Consider the following 21580-nt stretch of genomic DNA (forward strand, 5'->3'; position numbering starts at 1 on the left):
AACATATGGGACAGTCAGTATAGTTTTTAGTATTTAATAAGTACAAAGGAATACCTATTGGTCCTTCAAATGTTTATTGAATTAACTGCATTTTGCCAATTCTATTTGAAAAGTATTCTATTCTATCCTATTTGAAAAGTTACTTTACTTATAAGGAAATGTCATTTTACTTGGCTTTATTAAAAAAAAAGTTATCCAAACTACTGGCTAATTTTTTCCCTATTATCCCATACTTATAACCTACCTAATATGCTACCAGCTTGGGCAAAATCCTCTTACTGTTTACTGCCAACCCCAACTTCTTTCTTTCAAACTCTCACCTATCCACAAACTTTCATGATCTTCAGGGCCTCTGAAAGACCTACTGCCTCCAACTCATCCTCATGACTGCAAGTCACTGACTTTTCAGAGGTAAACAAATAATCAGAGCTAGGGATGGATCAATACCCTCCAAGGTAACCTTTTATACAAAACACAGCTTTAAGTCAAATGTCAACTTTGCATTCTATTCTTATTGACATAAAATTAAAACCAACTCAACTATTTCTATGTGTTACCTATTCGGGCAGTCACAGACCTGAATAAATATTTGTGTAGTATTCTCCATTACCTAGGCTGAGAATTCTCCTCATACATTCTTTCTTTCCCCTCCTTGAAGAGGCTTATGGTCTGCTTAGTTTTCTTCATCAAATTCTCCATGAACACCCTAAAATACTCATTTTCTCCAAGGGTCTCCATCTTCCCCTCATATCTTGACAAGATAGTGCGGAGATGCTGGTAGGTGTCTGGCAGCAGGTCTAAGATATAAGGTGGGCTATTCTTTAGCGCCAGCTTTGGGTTCTGACACAACCGCACCACCTGCAACAAATGGAAAAGAAGGGCTATTACTTGGAGGATCTTAAGGGCAATTTCCTTTTTTAAGTTTAGAAAGTTATAAAATATGTCCTCTTTTGCGGAAATACGAAAAATGCACAAGAATATAAGAAATGATCCATAACCCACACACACACCCACAGGCAATCACTTTACATTTTTAGTAGTCTCCCTAGAGGGTGGGTTCTCAAAACCATATCTAACAGTTCAGACAACACATAGAAGACTAAACAATTGGGGTGGGGAAGACATCCACATACATGCCTAAAAAATGCTAGATGAAGCATGGCGAATTCCTCTGAAATGCATGGCTCACGCCACAGCAGAATAAAGAAAATTTCCAGGGGCAGAAATAAAGAACGTGGCTGCCCTGGGAGGTAAACCTGGTAACGTAGGAGCCTAGAGCTTTAACAACCACTAGGGGACAGGAGCACAGAGGCCTTGGACCCAGCAAAGAGTTGAACTGAGACACCATTCCTTCCCATATAAATGCAGAACTCTCAGAATTTGCCTGGTTAATTCATTTTACCTTCTTTTACTTTCAACTTTTCTCAGTTCTTAGTTTTAAGTAGGTCTCTTTTAAAGAACATATAGTTAGACTTTTTTAATCCAATGTAACAATCTTTGTTTTTAAACTGGTGAGTTTATATTTGTTGTAATGACTAATAATTTGTATTTATTCCTACCATCTTATTTAGTACTTTCCATTTACATGGATTTTTGTGTGTCTGGAAGATACATAAATTAGTGGGACAGAAATAGACCCACACATATATAGACCCTTGACATCACAAAGGAGTGATCTTTCCCAAAAACAGTAGTGGAACAATCCATATAGGAAAAAAAGAAAATCAAACTGAACCCTTACCTTACACTATGCAAAAAACAAAACAAAACAAAAAACCTAGATGGGCTCTAGACCTAAATGTGAAAGGCAAATAAAGCTTTAGAAGATAAGAAAACTATCTTTCATTACTTCATGATGGAGAAAAAATTCTTAAACAGGACCATAAAAAACATTAATAAAGGAAAATATTAATTAAATTCTACTATACTCTGAAAGAACTTCTAAGATACCACAAAAGAGTAAAAACATATGTACAAAATCAGAGAAGATATTTACAATATGTATATATCCAGACATACATATCCAGAATATATAAAGAACATCTACAAAGCAGTAGGATAGGGACGATCTTTTTTTTTTTTTTTTTTGGCTACACCGCGCAGCACACGGGATCTTAGTTCCCCGACCAGAGATCAAACCCGTGCCCCCTGCAGTGGAAGCATGAGTCCTAACCACTGGACCACCAGGGAATTCTCAAAAATGGACAAAAGACTTGAATAAAAACTTGACAAAAGAAGATATCCAAACAACCAATAAACATGAAATGGTGCTTAATCTCATTAATCATTTTAATTTCATTAAAATGACAATTGTAAGCTCTCAATTAGATACTATCACTACACACAACAAATTGGCAATGCCAACCACTGGCAAGGAGCAAGGACCTTCAAATACTGCTGGTGGGAATCTAAACTAATAAAACCACCTTGGAAGATAGTTCAGCACTGTATTGTCAGGCTAAAGACTTATATGCCCTACAAACCTGCAGATCTCCGCCTGGAAAGGTACACTGGGATACACATACAAAAATGTGTAACAACTAACAACTGCAAACAACCCAGATGTCCATCAACAGTAGAGTGGATAAACTGTAGTATATTTATTAGCAACAATACACTACCACATGGATGCTCCTCTCAAACAAAGTAGATCTAAAGAAACCAGAAACAAAATATATATATTACAATTACATGTATATGACTACATTACTATTACAAAGATATCCCTCTAAACTATATTGATGCAATATGCATACATAGGCGGTAAAAATATAAGTAACAGAAAGAAAATAATTTTACTTTACTTGTAGCTGATATAACTGTCCATGAATAAAATGAAAGAGAATTGACAAAACATTAGAAACAAAACAGCTTAATAGGTTGGATTCAAAATTGATATACCAAAACGGCATTCATAAAAATTTTATAAATAATTTTAAAATATAATTTTAATTGTTGCCATTTTGAATGGCATAAATAAAAATTTAAGGCTCCTAGGAATATATCTAATAAAAAATGTGTAAGACTCTTATGAAGAAAACTATAAAACTTCACTGAAGAATATAAAAATAGAAATTAATGAAGAACCCTATCATGTTTAAGGAGATGTCAGTTCTCCCCCAAATTAGTATATAAATGCAGTGCAATTCCTATCAAAATTCCAAAAAGCTTTTTCATGGAACTTAACAAGTTGATCCCAAAACCCACATGGAAGAAAAAGAGACCAAAACCAGCCAAGCCTATTTTGAAAAGTCACAAAGTAGGTGGTATTTACCCAATGAGTTATCAAGACTTTTTAAAATCTTATAATTAAAATAGTGTGATGTTGACCAAAGACAGATAAATGGCCAAATGGAAAAGAAGAGAGCCCAAACAGAGACACACATGTATGGAAATTCAGCATCAGAAGTGGCATTACAAATCAGTTCAAGAGGAATTCCCTGGAGGACCAGTGGTTAGGACTAGGTGGTTCCATTGCAGAGGGCATGGGTTCGATCCCTGGTAGAGGAACTAAGATCCCTCATGCCGTTCAGTGTGGCCAAAAAAAGAAAAAACACACACACAAATCAGTTCAAGAGAAAAACTACTGGAAAACTGGTTATCCATATGGGAAAAAAAATTACATCCCTTACACGTTACATGAAAAGTAAATTTCAGATGAATTAAAGATCTTGTGTGGAGAAAAAACTTTAACGCTTTTAGAAAAAAATTTGGAAAACATTTGTTGAACTTTATGATCTCAGAGAGGAAGTATTTCTTAAGACACAAAAGCAAATCATAACCATAAACAAAACAAAATGACAACCCACAGAATAGGAGAAAATATTTGCAAACAAAGCGACCGACAAGGGATTAATCTCCAAAATATACAAACAGCTCATACAGCTCAATATCAAAAAAACAAATGACCCAATCAAAAAATGAGCAGAAGATCTAAATAGACATTTCTCCAAAGACATATAAATGGCCAAAAAGCACATGAAAAGATGCTCAACATCACTATTAGAGAAATGCAAATCAAAACTACAAAGAGGTATCACCTCACACTGGTCAGAATGGCCATCATCAAAAAATCTACAAATAATAAATGCTGGAGAGGGTGTGGAGAAAAGGGAATCTTTCCACACTGTTGGTGGGAATGTAAATTGGTACAACCATTATGGAGAACAGTATGGAGGTTCCTTAAAAAACTAAACACAGAACTACCATATGATCCAGCAATCCCACTCCTGGGCATATATCTGGAGAAAAACATAATTTGAAAAGATACATGCACCCCAATGCTCACTGCAGCACTATTTACAATAGCCAAGACATGGAAGCAACCTAAATGCCCATTGACAGAAGAGTGGATAAAGAAGATGTGGTACACATATACAATGGAATATTACTCAGCCATAAAAAAAAAGAACGAAATGATGCCATTTGCAGCAACATGGGTGAACCTAGAGATTGTCATACTGAGTGAAGTAAGTCAGACAGAGAAAGACAAATATCATATGATATCACTTTTATGTGGAATCTAAAAAAAATGGTGCAAATGAACTTATTTACAAAACAGAAATAGAGTCACAGATGCAGAAAACAAACTTATGGTTACCAGTGGGGGAAAGGGGAGAGAGGGATAAATTGGGAGATTGGGATTGACATATACACACCACTATATATAAAATAGATAACTAACAAGGACCTATAGCACAGGGAACTCTACTCAATACTCTATAATGACCTATATGGGAAAAGAATCTAAAAAAGAGTGGATATATGTATACGTATAACTGATTCACTTTGCTGCACACCTGAAACTAACACAACATTGTAAATCAACTATACTCCAATAAAAAAAATTTTTTTAAATCATAAATGCAAAGACTGATTAGTTTGACAACACTAACATTTTAGTAATGATAAATCATAAGAACTACTGCACTTTTTCTTTTTTTCCATTTGTTCAAAAAATATCAATGCAATTGTAATACTGTATTACTTTTTTTCAACATCCTTTTTATTTTCTTCTTGGTAAACTGCACTTTCATCAACGAAATATCCTTCTTTAGAAACACTTCTTGCCTTAAAGTCCCCTTTAATGTATCTAATATAGCTAAACCAACTTTCCTGGGTTGGTGTTTGCATGGTGTATCTTTTTCCATTCTTCTACCTTCAAACTTTCTGTATTCTTAAATTTAATGCACGACTTTGTCATGCAGAATATAGCTGGTTTCCTTTTAATTCTGATAATCTTAGATTTTAACCAATTTGACCTGTTTACACTTCAACTATGAAACTGCTATTATTGTAGGTCAAATACTGGCAATTTCATATGGTTCACTTAATAAGTACTGATCCTATAATAAATAATATAATAATTTACTATTTGTTTCCTATGTATCTCTCCTGTTTCATCTTCCTTTACCTCCCCTTTCTTGCCCTCTTCCGGTTTAAGCATTTTTTTATTGTCCCAATTTTCTCCCCCATCAGCTTGCCAAATATATATTCTTTTACTACTCTTTAAATGAATACCTTAGTAATTATAAAATGCATCTCTGATTCATTAAATCTTATATAAAGTAGTACTTTTACCACTTCCCAGACAACGCAAGGAACTTGGGACACTAACTCCATTTACTCTTTTCAAGTTATGTGCTATTACTATCACACATTTTAATTCCATATATCATATAAAGTCCACAAGTCATTATTATTACTATTACTTCTGTTATTACTTTATACGGCGAATATTCATTCACATTTACCCACACAACCCCCCTTCCCAATGCTCTTCATTGCATCTGAAATCATTTTCCTTCAGCCTAAAGAACATCCTTTAGTATTTCCTTTAGGGAATGGGCTGCTGGCTACAAATTCTCCTCAGTTTTTATTTATCTGAAAACATCTTTATTTTGTAACCACTTTTAAAGGCTATTTTCCCTGGATAAGAATTGGCAGTTATTTTCTGTCATCACTTTATAGCTACAGGCATACCTCGGAGATATAGCAGTTTCGGTACCAAACCACTGCAATAAAGGGAGTATGGCAATAAAGCAAGAATTGCAATAAAGCAACTCACACAAAATTTTTGGTTCCCCAGTGCATATAAAAGTTATGTTTACACTATACTATAGTCTATCAAGTGTGCAAGACATAGTATTATTAAAAAACAATGTACATATCTTAATTTAAAAATGCTTTATTACTAAAAAATGCTAATCATCAACTGACAACACAGGATTGCCACAAACCTTCAATTTATAAAAAAAATGCATTATCTGTTAAGTGCAATAAAATGAAGTGCAATAAAATGAGGAATGCTTTCTAGATGCCACTGTCACTGTTGAAAAGTCAGGCTGTTAGTCTCACTGTTGCTCCTTTGAAGATAAAATGTCTTATTCTGTGGTTGCTTTTAAGATTTCTCTTTGCCTCGGGTTTTCAACAGTTTTACTACGATGTGCCTAAGTGTAGTTTACTCTGGATTTTTCCTGGTGTTTATAGAGCTTCTTTAATTTGGAACTTGATAATTTCTGTCAGTTTTGGAAAATTCTCAGCCAATTTCTCATCAAATATTGCTTTTGCCCCATTCTCTTTCCTCTCTCCTTCTGAACTTCAAGTACTTGTACATAAGACCTTTACTCAATATTCCATATGCCTCTCATACTCTTTTCTGTATTCTCCATCCTTTTGTCTCTCAATGCTTCAGTCTGGATTTTTTTTTTTCTGACTTACCTTCTACCTCACTAATTTTTCCTTCAGCTTTATGCTATTAAACCCACCCACTGAGTTAACAATCAGTTCTTGTGTTTTTCAGTTCTAGAATTACCATTTCATTATTTACCACTTCAGATCTCTGATAAAATTATCTATTTTTCCAATGTTTTTTGCAATTATAAATAGCTGACAATTTCTGTATGATAAATTCTTAAAAGTAAGGAGTTCTCTTACACATTTTCAACAATTTCTCTGGGTAGCTCAGTGAGTCTATTGTTTCATTTTCCTGACAAACTCAGTTTTGTTTTTGTTTTTGTTTTTTTTTTCACACACACACTGTATTTTATTTTTACAAGAGATAAATAGACTGACACCAAGCATTGTACATGGATGACCACAACAAAAGCAACAATGATTGCAATTACCAAACATGAAACACACTCATACTATGTCATAATATTGACATTCAGTCCAGTAATCCTCCACTGTAACAGCTCCTTTACTTTGCAGTGAAAATTGATTTGTATATTCTTTGCCTCTGAGTCCTTGTGGGATTTTTTTTTTTAATTCAAACAAAAAACATTGGAAATTTATTTATTGCCCAACAGTAAGGGAATGCTTAAATAAATTTTGATATACTCAAAAAAAAAATTATCTATTTTATCTTTAGTTCTTCTAACACATTAATCATAGATATAAGTCCATGACTGATATCTCAAATATCTGTATCCCCCGTAAGTATGTATCTTTTATCAATCTTTCCTGTTGGTTTTCAGTTGTAGTTTGTTTTTTCATAAGCCTAATTATTTTTTATTGAGTGCTGAACACTGTATATAAAAAATTATAAAGACCATCTGATGCTACAGATGATGTTATTCAGAAAGGATTTACTTTTGCTTCTAGCAGACAGATTTGGCTAGGGACACTAGGAATTCCAGGTCATCTTAATCTAACCCAAAATTGAGAAGATTAAAAAGCTGGGCTTCAGTCTTCAGTGCCCTGTAAAGACTGGTTTACTTCTGTTTCACCCTTACTCCTACAATTCAGGCCCTCAGGGACCCAACCCCAAAACCTAGAGTGTTTCCCAAGGCCCTCAACCTTGGCAGGCCCTAATTCCAATTTTTCGTCTTCCTTGACATGAGCATTTTGAAAACTCTATTCAGCCTCTCAGCTATCACTTCCAGAATCAGCAATGACCTCATGGAAAAGGCGGCCTCAAAAATAAGGCTTACCAAAAAAATAAATAAAAAAAAAAAAAAAAAAAAAAAAAATAAGGCTTACCTCTCAGAGCTTTCCTTATCTTCCAGAACCTGGCCTCTAATTCCTCACTGCCTTTATAGCTCTTCAACATCTTCTAGCTTTTCTAGTTGCCAGCAGTATTATTTGGTTTGAAACAACCTACTCTAACAATGGTAGAAGCAGAAGTCTGACTTCTTACTCTTTATTTAATATTTTAAAATGCCTATTTTCTTGCATCACCAAAAGCTCATTATAAACTTTTTAAAGATGTCGAAATGGTTCCACTCTATAGACATACCATATCTTAAACCATCCCCTCCACTTTAACATTTATACTGTTTTTAAGTCTTCGCTATTACAAGTATCACTGTGATGAACATCTTTGGGCATTTTATTCTTCTAAACATCAGATTATTTCCTTAGGATAGATCTCCCAGAAGTGGGATCACTAGGTCCACCTGGAACAATTGCAAAATTCCAATTTAATTACTAATGTCTCTTCAAATGATGTAAGACAATATTAAAATTTTTAAACTAAATATTTTATCCTCTGTACATCATTTCCTGTACTCTTGAAAAAGAGCCCTATATAAGCCTGGCAAATAAAGACAAGCTGAATCAACAAAAATATCTGATTTATGAATATTTTAACAGTGTTTTAGGAAGCTGCTCATCCTATCAAGGGTTTCAAGCCAAAAGGGAACAACACAGCCAAGAAAAAAAGACTCTACCTCAGAAGACAGCTATATTCTAAATGCAACAGAGTTAAGAACTCATACTAATTAAAATAAATAGTACCCAATTTATAAGCATTACATTCCAAAACCTCATTTGGAACACAGGTATTTATGATTCAGAATATCTTTTTACAGAATATATATTTATAATAAAAATATTAAAATGGTAGGTTCTTAAATTAGTCCATGGAGGGAGTTAGGGGAGACTGACATTGAGACTAAGATATCAAGATTCAGCAAAGACTACAAGAGGTATATGATCGAAGGTTTTTATCTTCAGAGAATACTGAGCATATTTTATATGGAGAAAGAACCAGAAGAGAAAAAGATAAATTAAAAGAAAATGGAAAACGGGATCTACAACACAGCTAGAACACTAAACACCCAATACCATTAAAAGAAGGGACACCTCCTTCCTTTAAAACAGGAAGAAAGGGAATGAGGACAGGTTTAGACAGACACAAATTCAGAGATATGAAGGCAGTACGTTTAAGAAGATTGCACCTGGTTTTGATTTTTCTCAACATATCCATTCAACAAATATATGTCAGGCACTGGGATACAAAAGTAAAAATACCATACCCCTGAATCTGAGAGGAATCAGGCAATAAACAACAAAAAGGAAATCAACAAGAAAAATATCAGGTTCTATGCAGACAATTAAAATAGAATAACAAGAAAATGCTGGATGACTACTTTAGCACAGTGAGTAGGGAAAGCTTCTCTGAGGTGAATTTAGGCTAAGAGTTAAAATTACAGGAAGGAGCCCATCATGTAGAATCAGCAGAAGAGTAGCCCAAACAGAGGGAACAACTAATCCAACAGCCCTAAAGTGAGAATAGGTTTGGATGTGAGGAATAGAAAGGTCAGTGAGACTACAGTGTAGAGAGCAAAGTGAAGAGGGTCATTAAGGGAGAGATGTGGAGTATCAGGGAATTAACAAGGAGACAGTATGATGAAGATAAGCTTTTATGTGTTGAATTAAAATTAAAGTGTTTTAGTATCTTGACAAGATTACACCAAATAGCCACATCAGAATGTCCTGTTTCAGTCATTTACCTTCAGTAAATTTCTTAACCTCTGAGCCTCAGTTCTTTTACCTTTAAGACAGCGGTAATACCCACCTCATAATAAATGTTTATGAAAGGACTGTACAGTTTCCAATAAAGTAGACATTCAATGCTAGTTCCCTCCCCATTTCCATACAACTCAACCAGGTTTATCTGCAGGTTAGGCAGGAATTATCTATTGAAGACAGAATGTTAGACCTCACATCACCCTTTGTTGACTCCCAGAAACTGACACCCTTATTCCTACCATCTGGCCATGACATAGCTACCCTTCCAAACCTGCACGGTCTCTGACTACTTGGTAACCAAGGAATAGAGAAAAGGCAGCAGGCCACCCAAGAACAGGGTGACCAACAATCTGCAAACACTACAGTAACCACTCCTTCAAAGGTCCAAACCAAGCAGAGCTCCCCCCAAATTATTTACATTTATATCCAGAGCTACACATGCCAACCCATAATATATTCTCCCTATTTAAGGGCAAATGCATTAACATTAAGAATTCAGGTTAAAATGCATTATTTGCCTAATACCTCTGGAAAAAAAGGTATACTTCCTTTCAACAACAACAAAACTAAACTAAAATTGCTCTGCCCAACCTAGAGTAAGCAATTAATAAACGCTGATTAATGACAATGACCTGAAAAAACATATTACCCCTCATAACAGATTTAAAATATCATGAGTTTTTAAATGTCTCCCAAACACTTGATTAGTTCGCATTTTCAAACTACTATCATGTACGTTCCACAAATGTTATCAGTCCCTCCTTAGAATGTGACCTTGTAAAGATCAATTGTAGATTAAATATCTGCTTTTCTCAAGATCTTTCAAAGATAAATCAATCACATGACCAGGGAAATCAGCACTCCTTAACACTAACACAGACCATAAAGTAGGTATATAGGTAGAGCAACTCTTTTGACATTAAAATCTTCTGTAAAGAAAAAAAAAAAAAATTCCCTAAATATTTATAACCTCTAGGGAAAAAGTTTCCAAAAGGCTTTGTGAATAATTCAAGTCAATAGTTAACAAACATCAAAAGCCAAAAGAACCTGCCTTTATTAGTGAATGTTAAATTGGCAGTTTTAGTTAACCTCTAAAGCACAAATGTGCATTCTGAGCTTAAAAAATTCACCAAAAAATTTCCGAAAGATATTTTCCTGCTTAGTCTGTTCTCAACTTTATTTTGCTTTCAAAGTCTTACAATAGCAAAAATGGCTTCCTTTTGTTTACTTCTGCCTGTACATTTACAGCATCACTCAGAACAATGTCAAAAAGAAACACGCTTAGCTCTGGGAAACCAACAGTATCCTTGTACAGCTGCCATATACTCCATTCATAATAGCTTCCTCACTGGCCTAGCTCCTCCCTTTGCTTCTGCCAAGGGCTCAATGGTCAATAGAAAAAATTTGGAAAGTGCTATGATTACAATAAAGGGGAATAAAATTATGTTTGGAAATTGCTAAATTTTTAAAAACAGAAAAGTTACAGAGAACAGTGCCTATGCCTAATTCTGTTCTGAACACAGAATCTTTCCTAACACTAAGGAACTGTATTTCTAACTAGGCAGAAAACTATAAGCATATATGATTATGAATGACTAAGTATTTTTATCTCTGTAGACCTTAACTTATCCATAGAAGCATTTTTCATTTCAAACTTTTTCATATGTTAAAAAGCATGATTAAAATAAGCACTAAGCTTCAAAAGCAAGTATTCAGTATGGTGAGCTATACATAAAACACATAAAATTTGATTACAGTTTTAAAAGAATCAGTTGCTCAAGAGAACAGGAGGTACAGCAGAAAGGACACCAGGGTAGGAGTCCAGAGACCTGGGTCTTAGTGTGGTGACTGACATTAACTGGCTATGTGACCCTGGGCAAGTTACTCATCTCTCTGGGTCTCTCTCCCTCTATAAATTAAGAGTTAGATCAATTAATTTCTTAAAGCTTCAAGTTTTAGAAGCTAATCAACTCAGAAACTTGAAGAGATTTAACAGTTCTCCAAGTGTAACTACACAGTGAAGCTTTTAAATGAAAACTTATGACTGTTTTTCAAAGAGAAATCAGAAACCCATACTTTTTTTAAAAGAAACATATCATCACTAGATAATGGCCCCAAGAAAAAAAAGTCTTTTACTTCTAATTACTCTTCTCCATTACTGATTTATCAAAACCCATTCAGGGACTTGAACTGTAATTACTACCCAACACTTCTCAAATACCTCCCAACACTATTTATTAAAAGCACTATGTCACTTACAACTAATTACCAATCTCATTACTTTCATTTATCGCATTAATTGCAGAAAAAAAAAAAATACAGCCAGTACAATGTAGGAAATTAAATAACCGACATGTGCTAACAGCTTAACCATGCAGTTTTTATACAGGGATTCTGTTTTTAAAAGGAAAATATAATTCTCTTCTCAGACTTATCAGTGCAACTTCAAACCAATACTTAGCATGAACTAGAGATTAAATGATTTTACCATCATTTTTGGATGTCAGACCCTAATTAAGGCACAAATGTGAATTAGGATATTGTGGAGTTCTCTGCTTGGTCTAGTCCCTCCCCAGTCCCAATCCTTTTTCTGGTCTCAAGGATTAAGTAAAGATTTGCCTAATGATTCCCACAGGGGTTTCCCTGATCCCTTTGAACACCTTCAGTTATATCCCCAGTTTGCAAGTATGAGGACTGAGTCATCCTTAACTCCCTAGCACCCAGCAAAAAGTTCATGTTCACTGAAAATGTGATGGTGGAAAAGGTGCCAACGTAATTTTCACCTGAAGTAACTAGGAATCAGCTACCATATTTAAAATCAACAAACTAGACAAGGATTGTGGATGAAAGCAGACTTTTTGGAAGGCAATGTGCCAATATATACTTTTCAAACTTTAATGTATGATTGCTTTGACCCAGTACATTTCATTTCTAGAAGTTTATTCTAAAGAATGTTTAGCAACTGCATAATAGATAGTCACTGCAGCATTGTTTCTAGTATTAAAAATCAGAAATAACCTAGAAGACTATCAATATGAATTTGTTAAATAAACATATATATCCATATTATAAAATCTTATACACCCCTTAAAAAAAGAATTCAGGACTTCCCTAGTGGCGCAGTGCTTAAGAATCCACCTGCCAATGCAGGGGACATGGGTTCCAGCCCTGGTCTGGGAAGATCCCACATGCCGCAGAGCAACTGAGCCCGTGCGCCACAACTACTGAGCCTGTGCTCTAGAGCCCGCGAGCCACAACTACTGAGCCTGCGTGCCACAACTACTGAAGCCCGCCTGCCTAGAGCCCATGCTCCGCAACAAGAGAAGCCACCGCAATGAGAGAAGCCCACGCACCGCGACGAAGAGTAGCCCCTGCTCACTGCAACTACAGAAAGCCCGCGCACAGCAACAAAGACCCAATGCAGCCATAAATAAATAAATAAACAAACAAACAAACCTATAAAAAATAATTATTCAGGGAGACCTACATGTAGTATTAACATGGATAATCTCCATAACGTAGCAAAAAATTTTTTTAATTCTAGAAGCATTTTTGTTTAAAAATCCCACTTTTGCTTAAAAATGTGTAATTTTGTAAGTATGTATTACTTTCCAAATTTAAGAACATAATAATTAATACCTTAAACATAAATAAGATACTCTACTGTCATTTCTTTTTTTTAAAATAAAATCTGTCATGCTTATCTACAAAATAAAAGCAACTGTGGTATGGGGCCTTGCTACTTGAAGTGTGATCCCTGTCAGCAACACAGGATCTCAGGCCCTACACCAGATCTACTCAGACTCTATGTTTTAACAAGATCCCCAGATGATCTGAATTCATGTTCAAGTCTGAGAGGCACTGGCTTATAAGAATCACTTAGAGGGACTTCCCTGGTGGCAGAGTGGTTAAGAATCCACCTTCCAACGCAGGGGACACAGGTTCGGGCCCTGGTCCAGGGAGATCCCACATGCCGTGGAGCAACTAAGCCCGTGCGCCACAACTACTGAGGCTGCGCTCTAGAGCCCACGAGCCACAAGTACTGAGCCCGCGTGCCAAAACTACTGAAGCCCGCGCGCTAGAGCCCATGCTCCGCAACAAGAGAAGCCACCACAATGAGAAGCCTGCGCACTGCAAAGAAGAGTAGCCCCGCTCACCGCAACTAGAGAAAGCCCGCGTGCAGCAACGAAGACCCAAAGCAGCCCAAAATAAATAAATAAATACATTTTTTAAAAAAGAAAAAAGAATCACTTAGAGTCTGAACAGCAGTTCAAGATCCACATAAAAAAACAAAAGTATTAGTTGGGTGGCTTAGGTTACTTAAACTCTCTGAATCTGTTTCTTTCTCATAAGACACATTATTTTGAAATTTTTGCTCTATCAGCAGATGTGAAATTGTAAACTGCTCAGCAATATAAGGCATTATTAGAACTCAGTTATCAGTCTTAGTGAGTAAATGCCAAAAAGGCAACAACTTGCTCAAGTCATAAACCTTTCAAGGGCAATGCTATCCACCCGGCCTTCTCAGAGCTGCTTAGAACAAGGGACTGGAGGGATGGACCCCTAGCAGTAGACAGTGGTTACCTCTGGAGAGGGTAGTCATTTTGCAGCATGAGAGTAAAAGGAGACCTTTACATTTTGTTCTGCATATTTCATGGTTCATAAATTGTTTTTCACAAAGAGTGCTACACCTGTGTACTGCTATTCAAAGTAGCTCTAAGAAAGAAGGAGGCAGGAATCAGTATCCCATCCCGCTCAATGAAGTAGCAGTGAGTTGGCCTCATTTTAAGATTTCTTGTGGTTGATCCCAGAGCAAGAGGGAAGGTCAGTGGTGGCTGTAAGAAGGTGCCCAAGGCAGAGGAGTTTGCTAAGCAAGACTCGCCATCCATCCCAAAAGTTGCAGAGGGGAGACCCAGGGTCATTGCTGATTTAGGAGTTTCTATGGCAGTGACATTCCATCTCCTAGGACTTGAATCCCCAGTGGGTGTGTACCACCAATACCATCACTGCACCCCTTTCCCCTCCTCCTTTTGGAAGCTGCTGCAGGAAGGAACATTGTGGGGACAGAGCTGAGGCTGGCTTCCAGTGCTCCTGGTTGACTACTCCCACCTATTTCCTTCCAGCACAAAATGTGCTAATCATGAAAACATTTCACAATGACTTGCTTGTTATAATCCCCCTCTTCCAACAAACCTAATGATCAGAATTAATTCTAAGATCAGAATTAACAACTTCATTGGAAAATGTGATTGAAATTTAGGCTCAGTTTTCAAACTAATGCTTAGTCCATTTTTCTTTCAAGGCCCTAGGTTAGTCATTAGCGGGGTGATTTTCATAGTATAAACATTATCCGTATGTTTGACTATAACATGAACTCCACTGAAAGTGAAGACCTGGGGACCAGTCTGCCCACGTGTATACAGCCAACAAACAACAGATTAAAAACGGGTTGTACTTACAGCAAGGGTCACCAAAAACTTCAACCAAAGCCACGAAATGAACAGAGCAGATTATGTTCTTCCCTGGCCTAACCCTACTTTTATCCCATATACCCTTCAAAATTTCTATCATGAATCACATGAAATGCTCAGTGAGCTCACGATTCATACGGAACTAGGGAGAATTTTACATCCCTTGGGGGAATTCTTAATAGGCATGAAAACAACACAACCTTTTTGTTTACAATGACTGTATATTACCCTTATAACCAAAAAAGGTAAAACTACTTTTAGTAAATGTTACTTTAATTCAACACTCAAAAAAAAAAAAAAGATTCCCTACCTGATCCTCCTAATTAATCACATAGAAAATGAGGGAACATGTTTTGATCCCATTTTACTTTGTTAAAATGTTTGCACTTCATTCAGCAAGTACTATGTGTTAGGCACAGGAACTGATGTTAAGACAAAGCCTTGGGACTTCCCTGGTGGCGCAGTGGTTAAGAATCCGCCTGCCAATGCAGGGGACACGCGTTTGAGCCCTGGTCCAGGAAGATCCCACATGCCATGGAGCAACTAAGCCCGTGCGCCACAACTACTGAGTCTGCGCTCTACAGCCCACGAGCCACAACTGCTGAGCCCGCACGCCTAGAGTCCGTGCTCCGCAACAAAGAGAAGCCACCGCAACGAGAAGCCCGCGCACCACAACGAAGAGTAGCACCCGCTCGCCACAACTAGAGAAAGCCAGTGCACAGCAACGAAGAACCAGTGCAGCCAAAAAGAAATTTTAAAAAAAGACAAAGCCTTGATCCTAAAGAGCTCTAGTGGAGGGAGAAACAGATGAAATAAAAAGTGGTAAATGCTATCACTTTTTTTTTTTAATGAATCCCAATACCTTTATTTTGAATCACAAATTCCTGGGTGACTAAAATTCCTAGAGTTAAAATTAAATTGGGAAGGGGCTGACTACCAGAAAATAAACACCTACTTTATTAATACAATAGCAACAGAAAGGGTTTCCAATTTTTAGAAGAAAAATAACATGAACCAGCACCACCTGGTGGGTGCTACAAGATGAAATGCCCACATTTATTGTTTTGAGAGCCCCCCACCGCACTGCAAATGTTTCATCAAGGACAGCTGCCATCAGAGCTGAATGGCATGAATTAAGTGCAATGGGAGAATAATGTGTACAAACCTCCATGATAACCATGCAAAGTAACCAGCCCACATAATTTGAAGAGACACAAACCCTTAACTTAAAAGAAGATATTTCTTTTAATAGTACTAGCTAAACACCACATTAACATCATTCAAGAGAACATCTACTTTGCCTGAGTGTGTGAATGGCGGGTGTGAGAGTGTGTGTGTGCGTGTGTGAGAATTGCTGTCGTATACCTACACAGGTCACTTTCCGAAAAATGACTTTTGTTATCGAGACTTTGTTGTATACCTGAGAAGTTACTGTATGGAGGAAATAACTAAGCCTTAGGAGTTGCGTAATCCTGGATTCCAAGTCAAGCTCCCTTATTAACTAAGTTACATAACCTCTCTGAGGCTAAGTATCCATAAAATAGGGATGATACCGCCAAAAAACTACTGAAAGAAATAAGTAAGTTTAATGTAATTAAAAATGATTCCCACCCCCATGCCTTTTCCTTTCAGAATTCCTTTGGGGCACACAAAGCAGTTTAATTTAACAAATATTTACAACGCACTTACTATTGTGTAAGGCCTTGTGACTGGACACTGCAGGAGATAAAGAGATTATAGCTGCTGTCCTCGTGGAGTTTACAATCTTCAGAGGTTAAGATAGAGAAGAAATATGTACATGATGTTTAAACTTAAGAGATCCCATATCACTTTGAACATACAGTCACTTATTACTATAATGTAATCTCCTGGAATGTAAGAATTTACACCTAGCACTACTGTGCTCCTGATTTAGTGAGCATGCAGGCATAGGAAGAAAGGTAAGAAGAAAGGGAGAAAAGAGTTCAATGAAATATACTGATTCATAAATTCTATTAAGTGCATCTTACTTCCAAAATACAGGAAGTTACTTAAGGTGCTTTTTTGAGGGCAAGCGGGAGAAGGTAGGTAGCAGAAGGATTATCTTTTTTAAATGCTTTTTTAAATCCATGCTTTAAAGGAAAGCATTTTTCCAATACACTATAGCCCGTTAAATAAATGAACACCTTAAGGTTTTACTAACATAAGCTAATTTAAAATAAAAACATAGCATGGACCTAAAATACTGCCAGCATGATGCTCTATTTCAGAGGTGGACAAACTACAGCCTGCAGCCTTTTTTGTACACCTGCAAGATAAGAATGGCTTTTACATTTTTTTTTATTTTATTTTATTTTTGGCTGTGTTGGGTCTTCATTGCTGCGCGCGGGCTTTCTCTAGTTGCGGTGAGCGGGGGCTACTCTTTGTTGCAGTGCGCAGGCCTCTCATTGCGGTGGCTTCTCTTATTGTGGAGCACGGGCTCTAGGGTGCGCGGGCTTCAGTAGTTGTGGCTCGCGGGCTCTAGAGCGCAGTCTCAGTAGTTGTGGTGCACGGGCTTAGTTGCTCCGCGGCATGTGGGATCTTCCTGGACCAGGGCTCGAACCCGTGTCCCCTGCGTTGGCAGGCGGATTCGTAACCACTGCGCCACCAGGGAAGGCCCTACATTTTTAAAGAGTTGTAAAAACAACAATAGGAAGAATATAGTGGGCTTCCCTGGTGGCGCAGTGGTTAAGAATCCGCCTGCCAATGCAGGGGACAAGGGTTCGAGCCCTGGTCCGGGAAGATCCCACATGCCGCGGAGCAACTAAGCCCGTGCGCCACAACTACTGAGACTGCGCTCTAGAGCCCGCGAGCCACAACTACTGAGCCCGCGTGCCGCAACTATTTAAGCCCACGTGCCTAGAGCCCGTGCTCCACAACGAGAGAAGCCACCGCAATGAGAAGCCCGCGCACTGCAACAATGAGTAGCCCCTGCTCGCCGCAACTAGAGAAAGCCCGCGTGCAGCAACGAAAACCCAACACAGCCAAAAATAAATAAATAAAATAAATTTATTTAAAAAAAAAAAAGAATATAGGACTGCATATGTGGCCAGTAATGCCTAAAGTATTTACTATCTGTCCTGTGACAGAAAGTTTGCCAACTCCCACTCTACTTCATAACAGAATTTTGAGTCTCTCACTAAATTAAGTACATTGATACTTCTATATTTACATTCAAGGCAATTTATATGATTGCTCTCTCCACTCCCCTGCCCTGCTGTCTCTCTACTTACTAGCCACTTTCTTCACATACAAGTATCTTCACAAATATTAATTACAATATACCGGGGTGGCAAAAAAAAAACCTAGAGGCTGACCACATCTTCTGTTTAATAACAAGCATTCTAGCACAAGCATTTTTCCAAGAATGAGTTTAGGTTCTGCAATGGAATAGTAAATTGGGCCTATGTTGACCAGAACCCATGACTTACGCCAACTTCTCCATCCGTATACATCCAATATTGGAGAAGAGGAGACAGTTCCCAGGGCTAAACCAATAAACTGATTAATAATAGGCTGGGATAATAATATTCACCTAGCTTCAACGACAAGGTTAAAACAGATATGAGATGGTGACTTAGAGCTAAATTCAATAAATGTGTGGGACATCTATAGATTTGACACTAAGTTCTTCTCCACTTATATCATATGGCATAAAGTCAAGAAGGGTTAGTGATACACTTAAGACTTTCAACAATAAAAATAAAGTGAAAAAAGAGAACATCTATGCTCTAAACAGCAAGAGTAAAATAGACAGTGCAATCTAACAACACTACAGAATTGGTCAGAAAATCTGGAAAGCAGTACGAACCTACTGGACTAATACATCAGAAAGAACTATTTTCATTTCAGCACAACCAGTAATATGTGATATGGGGCAAAAAGTACTAAAAATCATTTTCTAAAACAAGCAACACAAGAATAAAACATTCCTTTCCCAATGCTAGAACGGAAAAGCCAGAAGCCTACTTTCCTTGAAACTACCGAAACCTGAAAAGCATTGACTCAAAACTGAGAGGTCTTTATACTTCCCCAATAATTAAACATTCTGCAAAAGAAATCATAATTTAACACACACTCTTTAAAGAGATGAATGAGAAAGACTTAAGGGGAAATCTTATTTTAAGGACTACGTTACACAGACTCAAAAATTTGATAAAAAGTTTATTATTTTTAAGGAGAGGTCTCTAATCAATACGATTTTGATACATCGCATGTTGATACAATGAGAAACTAACTAGAAATGCAAATGTTTTTTCATTCCAGGAGAAACTTTTTAAGTCATTAACTCTAACTCCCTAAAATGCAAACCTACAATCTTCGGATTTTGAATATATTCCATATATATTTTCAAGGTGTCAATGCATTTAAAATTTCCTTTATGCCTAACTTTCTTTAATGGTTTTATTACAATTTCTAATAATGAAATTAGCATTATAACACCAACATAATCAACATACAAATACTTGTTTATTCATTACCATACCAATTACTTAACATGAGAAGAACCAGCAGTGAAAAAGTAGCTTCTGAAACCACTGGTATGCACTACAGGAGCGCTAACACATACACAGGACTTATTAAGCATTTATATAGCACATTTATATTTGCCAAGTGCTTCATAGTCACTTTTATTAGCTGTTTCTAGTCCAAAACAATCCATGAAGAACTTTACAGAAGAGGAACCTAGGCCCAGAGAGGAACCAAAGAAAATTTTACTCTGGAGGAAATAACACCATTCTCTTACAATACACGCCTGATCCTTCAAGTCACCTTTCATCTGCAGAATGAATTTTGCAAAAATAAGTTATTAATAAATGTGAAAAATAGCAAGGAAATATTGAATTCTCTGGAACAAACCGTTAGACTGTTTAAACACTCTTAAATACTTCGGACTAACTACTATGTTTCATTATACAGACACAACTATAAGGAAGTAAAATTCTCTCAAATGCCAAACTTAAAGTGGGGTTATTTTTCATACTTGCTAAAAAAAAAAAAAAAAAAGTCACCAAAGCAGCTCATCTAACAAGTTTAAAGTCAGGTTCTGTAATAAGGAGTCAGGTTCTGTTACCAAAAAAAGTAGAACCCAACGAAAAGCTGTGTGTGTAAGGAGGAAGTTCTGGAAGAAGTCAGAATCTACTGCCTAACCCGCTCAGTCAATATATCTCTACTAAAATAATGGTTATGACCAGAACTTGTGGTTTAATCAGTGCATATCTATCTCAGCACCAGCAATGGATCCCATTCAATGTTTTGGAGGAGAAAAACTTGAGCCAGCGCTAGATGTGGAGGAAAGTTCCTTCCTTGGCCCATTTAAACACCCCCCCCCCATTTATTTTCTCTCGGTGTTGCATCTTAATGAGAAGAAAAAACAGAAACAAAAACTATACGCTCACCTAGAGCGCAGTTTGCCTGCGGAGTTGTCAGGACCCCAGGTCTCTCAATCAGAGCCCGTAAACCTAATTCCCTAGTCAGAGCTCATCCAGCTAACAGTCCCAGCCGGTAAATCAAGCGCTCTTCCTCACCCCCTCCCTCCTATCTCCCGGGGCCAACTCCGTGACCCACATCCCTACACCCTGCACAGAGCCGCAAACTCTGCACCCCCATTATACTTCCTCCCTGGTGGCTCCCCAGTTACCCTTCACCCCAGCCGCCACCCCATCTTTGTCTCGCAACCCCAAACACACACCTCAACGTTCCCTCACTCCCAACCGCAGCCCTTCCCCCACCGCCGACCCCCATCCTCCCGGTCTCCTCCCCACCCCCATATTCCCCACCCCTGCGCCCCGTCACCCCAGCTCCTCGCCTCCCCAGCCTCGCATGACCCGTCCCCTCCCCCAGCTTCCTCTGTCCCTTCCTTCCCGTCCCTCGGCCCCTCCGCCCACGCCCACCCCTGCTCCCGCGGGTCCTCTGCAGGCCTTTCACCTTGTCCATGAGCTTCCAGCACTTCTCCACCATCTTCTTGTCCACGGTCCCCGGAGGGTGGGGGCTGAGGTGGTGGTGGTGGTGGTGGTGCGGCTGGAAGGCGTCCTTCATGAGCCCGATCAGGCCGCCCGAGCCCGAACCCCCGGAGCCGCCGCCGCCCCCGGCCCCAGAGCTCTTTTTCACATTGCCGGCCATAGCCCGGGGAGGGTTAGGGGCCCAGCCGCGTCCGCCGGCTCCGCTTGGCTGCGAGTGAGGGAAAGAAGGAGGGCGTGAAGGAGGGGCCTCTCCCGGCCGCCGCCGTCACAGCCGCCGGCCGTCCGGGCGGAGGGAGGGGCGGTCGCGGGGAGGGGAGTGGGCGGTGCCGGGAGCGTGGGTCCGCGCGGGCGCGCCCCTTCAGAGAGCGCGAT

General features: G+C 38.2%; 1 protein-coding gene and 1 long non-coding RNA gene across 4 annotated transcripts in view; one reads left to right on the plus strand and one right to left on the minus strand.

Moving 5' to 3' along the window:
• CBL (Cbl proto-oncogene) overlaps nucleotides 1-21512 on the minus strand; it is an 87699-nt gene extending 66187 nt beyond the window's left edge. Inside the window, exons 1-2 of one of the 3 annotated variants that reach the window (XM_082478007.1) lie at nucleotides 21174-21512; nucleotides 611-858 (exon numbers count right to left, since the gene is read on the minus strand). In XM_082478007.1, coding sequence (XP_082334133.1) covers nucleotides 611-858; nucleotides 21174-21368 — 443 coding nt within the window. In that variant the 5' untranslated portion in view covers nucleotides 21369-21512. The remainder of the gene's footprint in view (nucleotides 1-610; nucleotides 859-21173) is intronic. The other 2 variants (XM_082478005.1, XM_082478006.1) reach the window with 2 other exon arrangements.
• Nucleotides 3560-16175, plus strand: LOC309668349. The gene is made up of 2 exons (XR_014268196.1): nucleotides 3560-7928; nucleotides 7978-16175. It is a non-coding gene; the product is annotated as an uncharacterized lncRNA (long non-coding RNA).
• Nucleotides 21513-21580: the final 68 nt, after the last annotated feature.

This window comes from Balaenoptera physalus (genome assembly GCF_965194825.1).
Source record: "Balaenoptera physalus genome assembly, chromosome: 10".
NCBI classification, from domain to species: domain Eukaryota; kingdom Metazoa; phylum Chordata; class Mammalia; order Artiodactyla; family Balaenopteridae; genus Balaenoptera; species Balaenoptera physalus.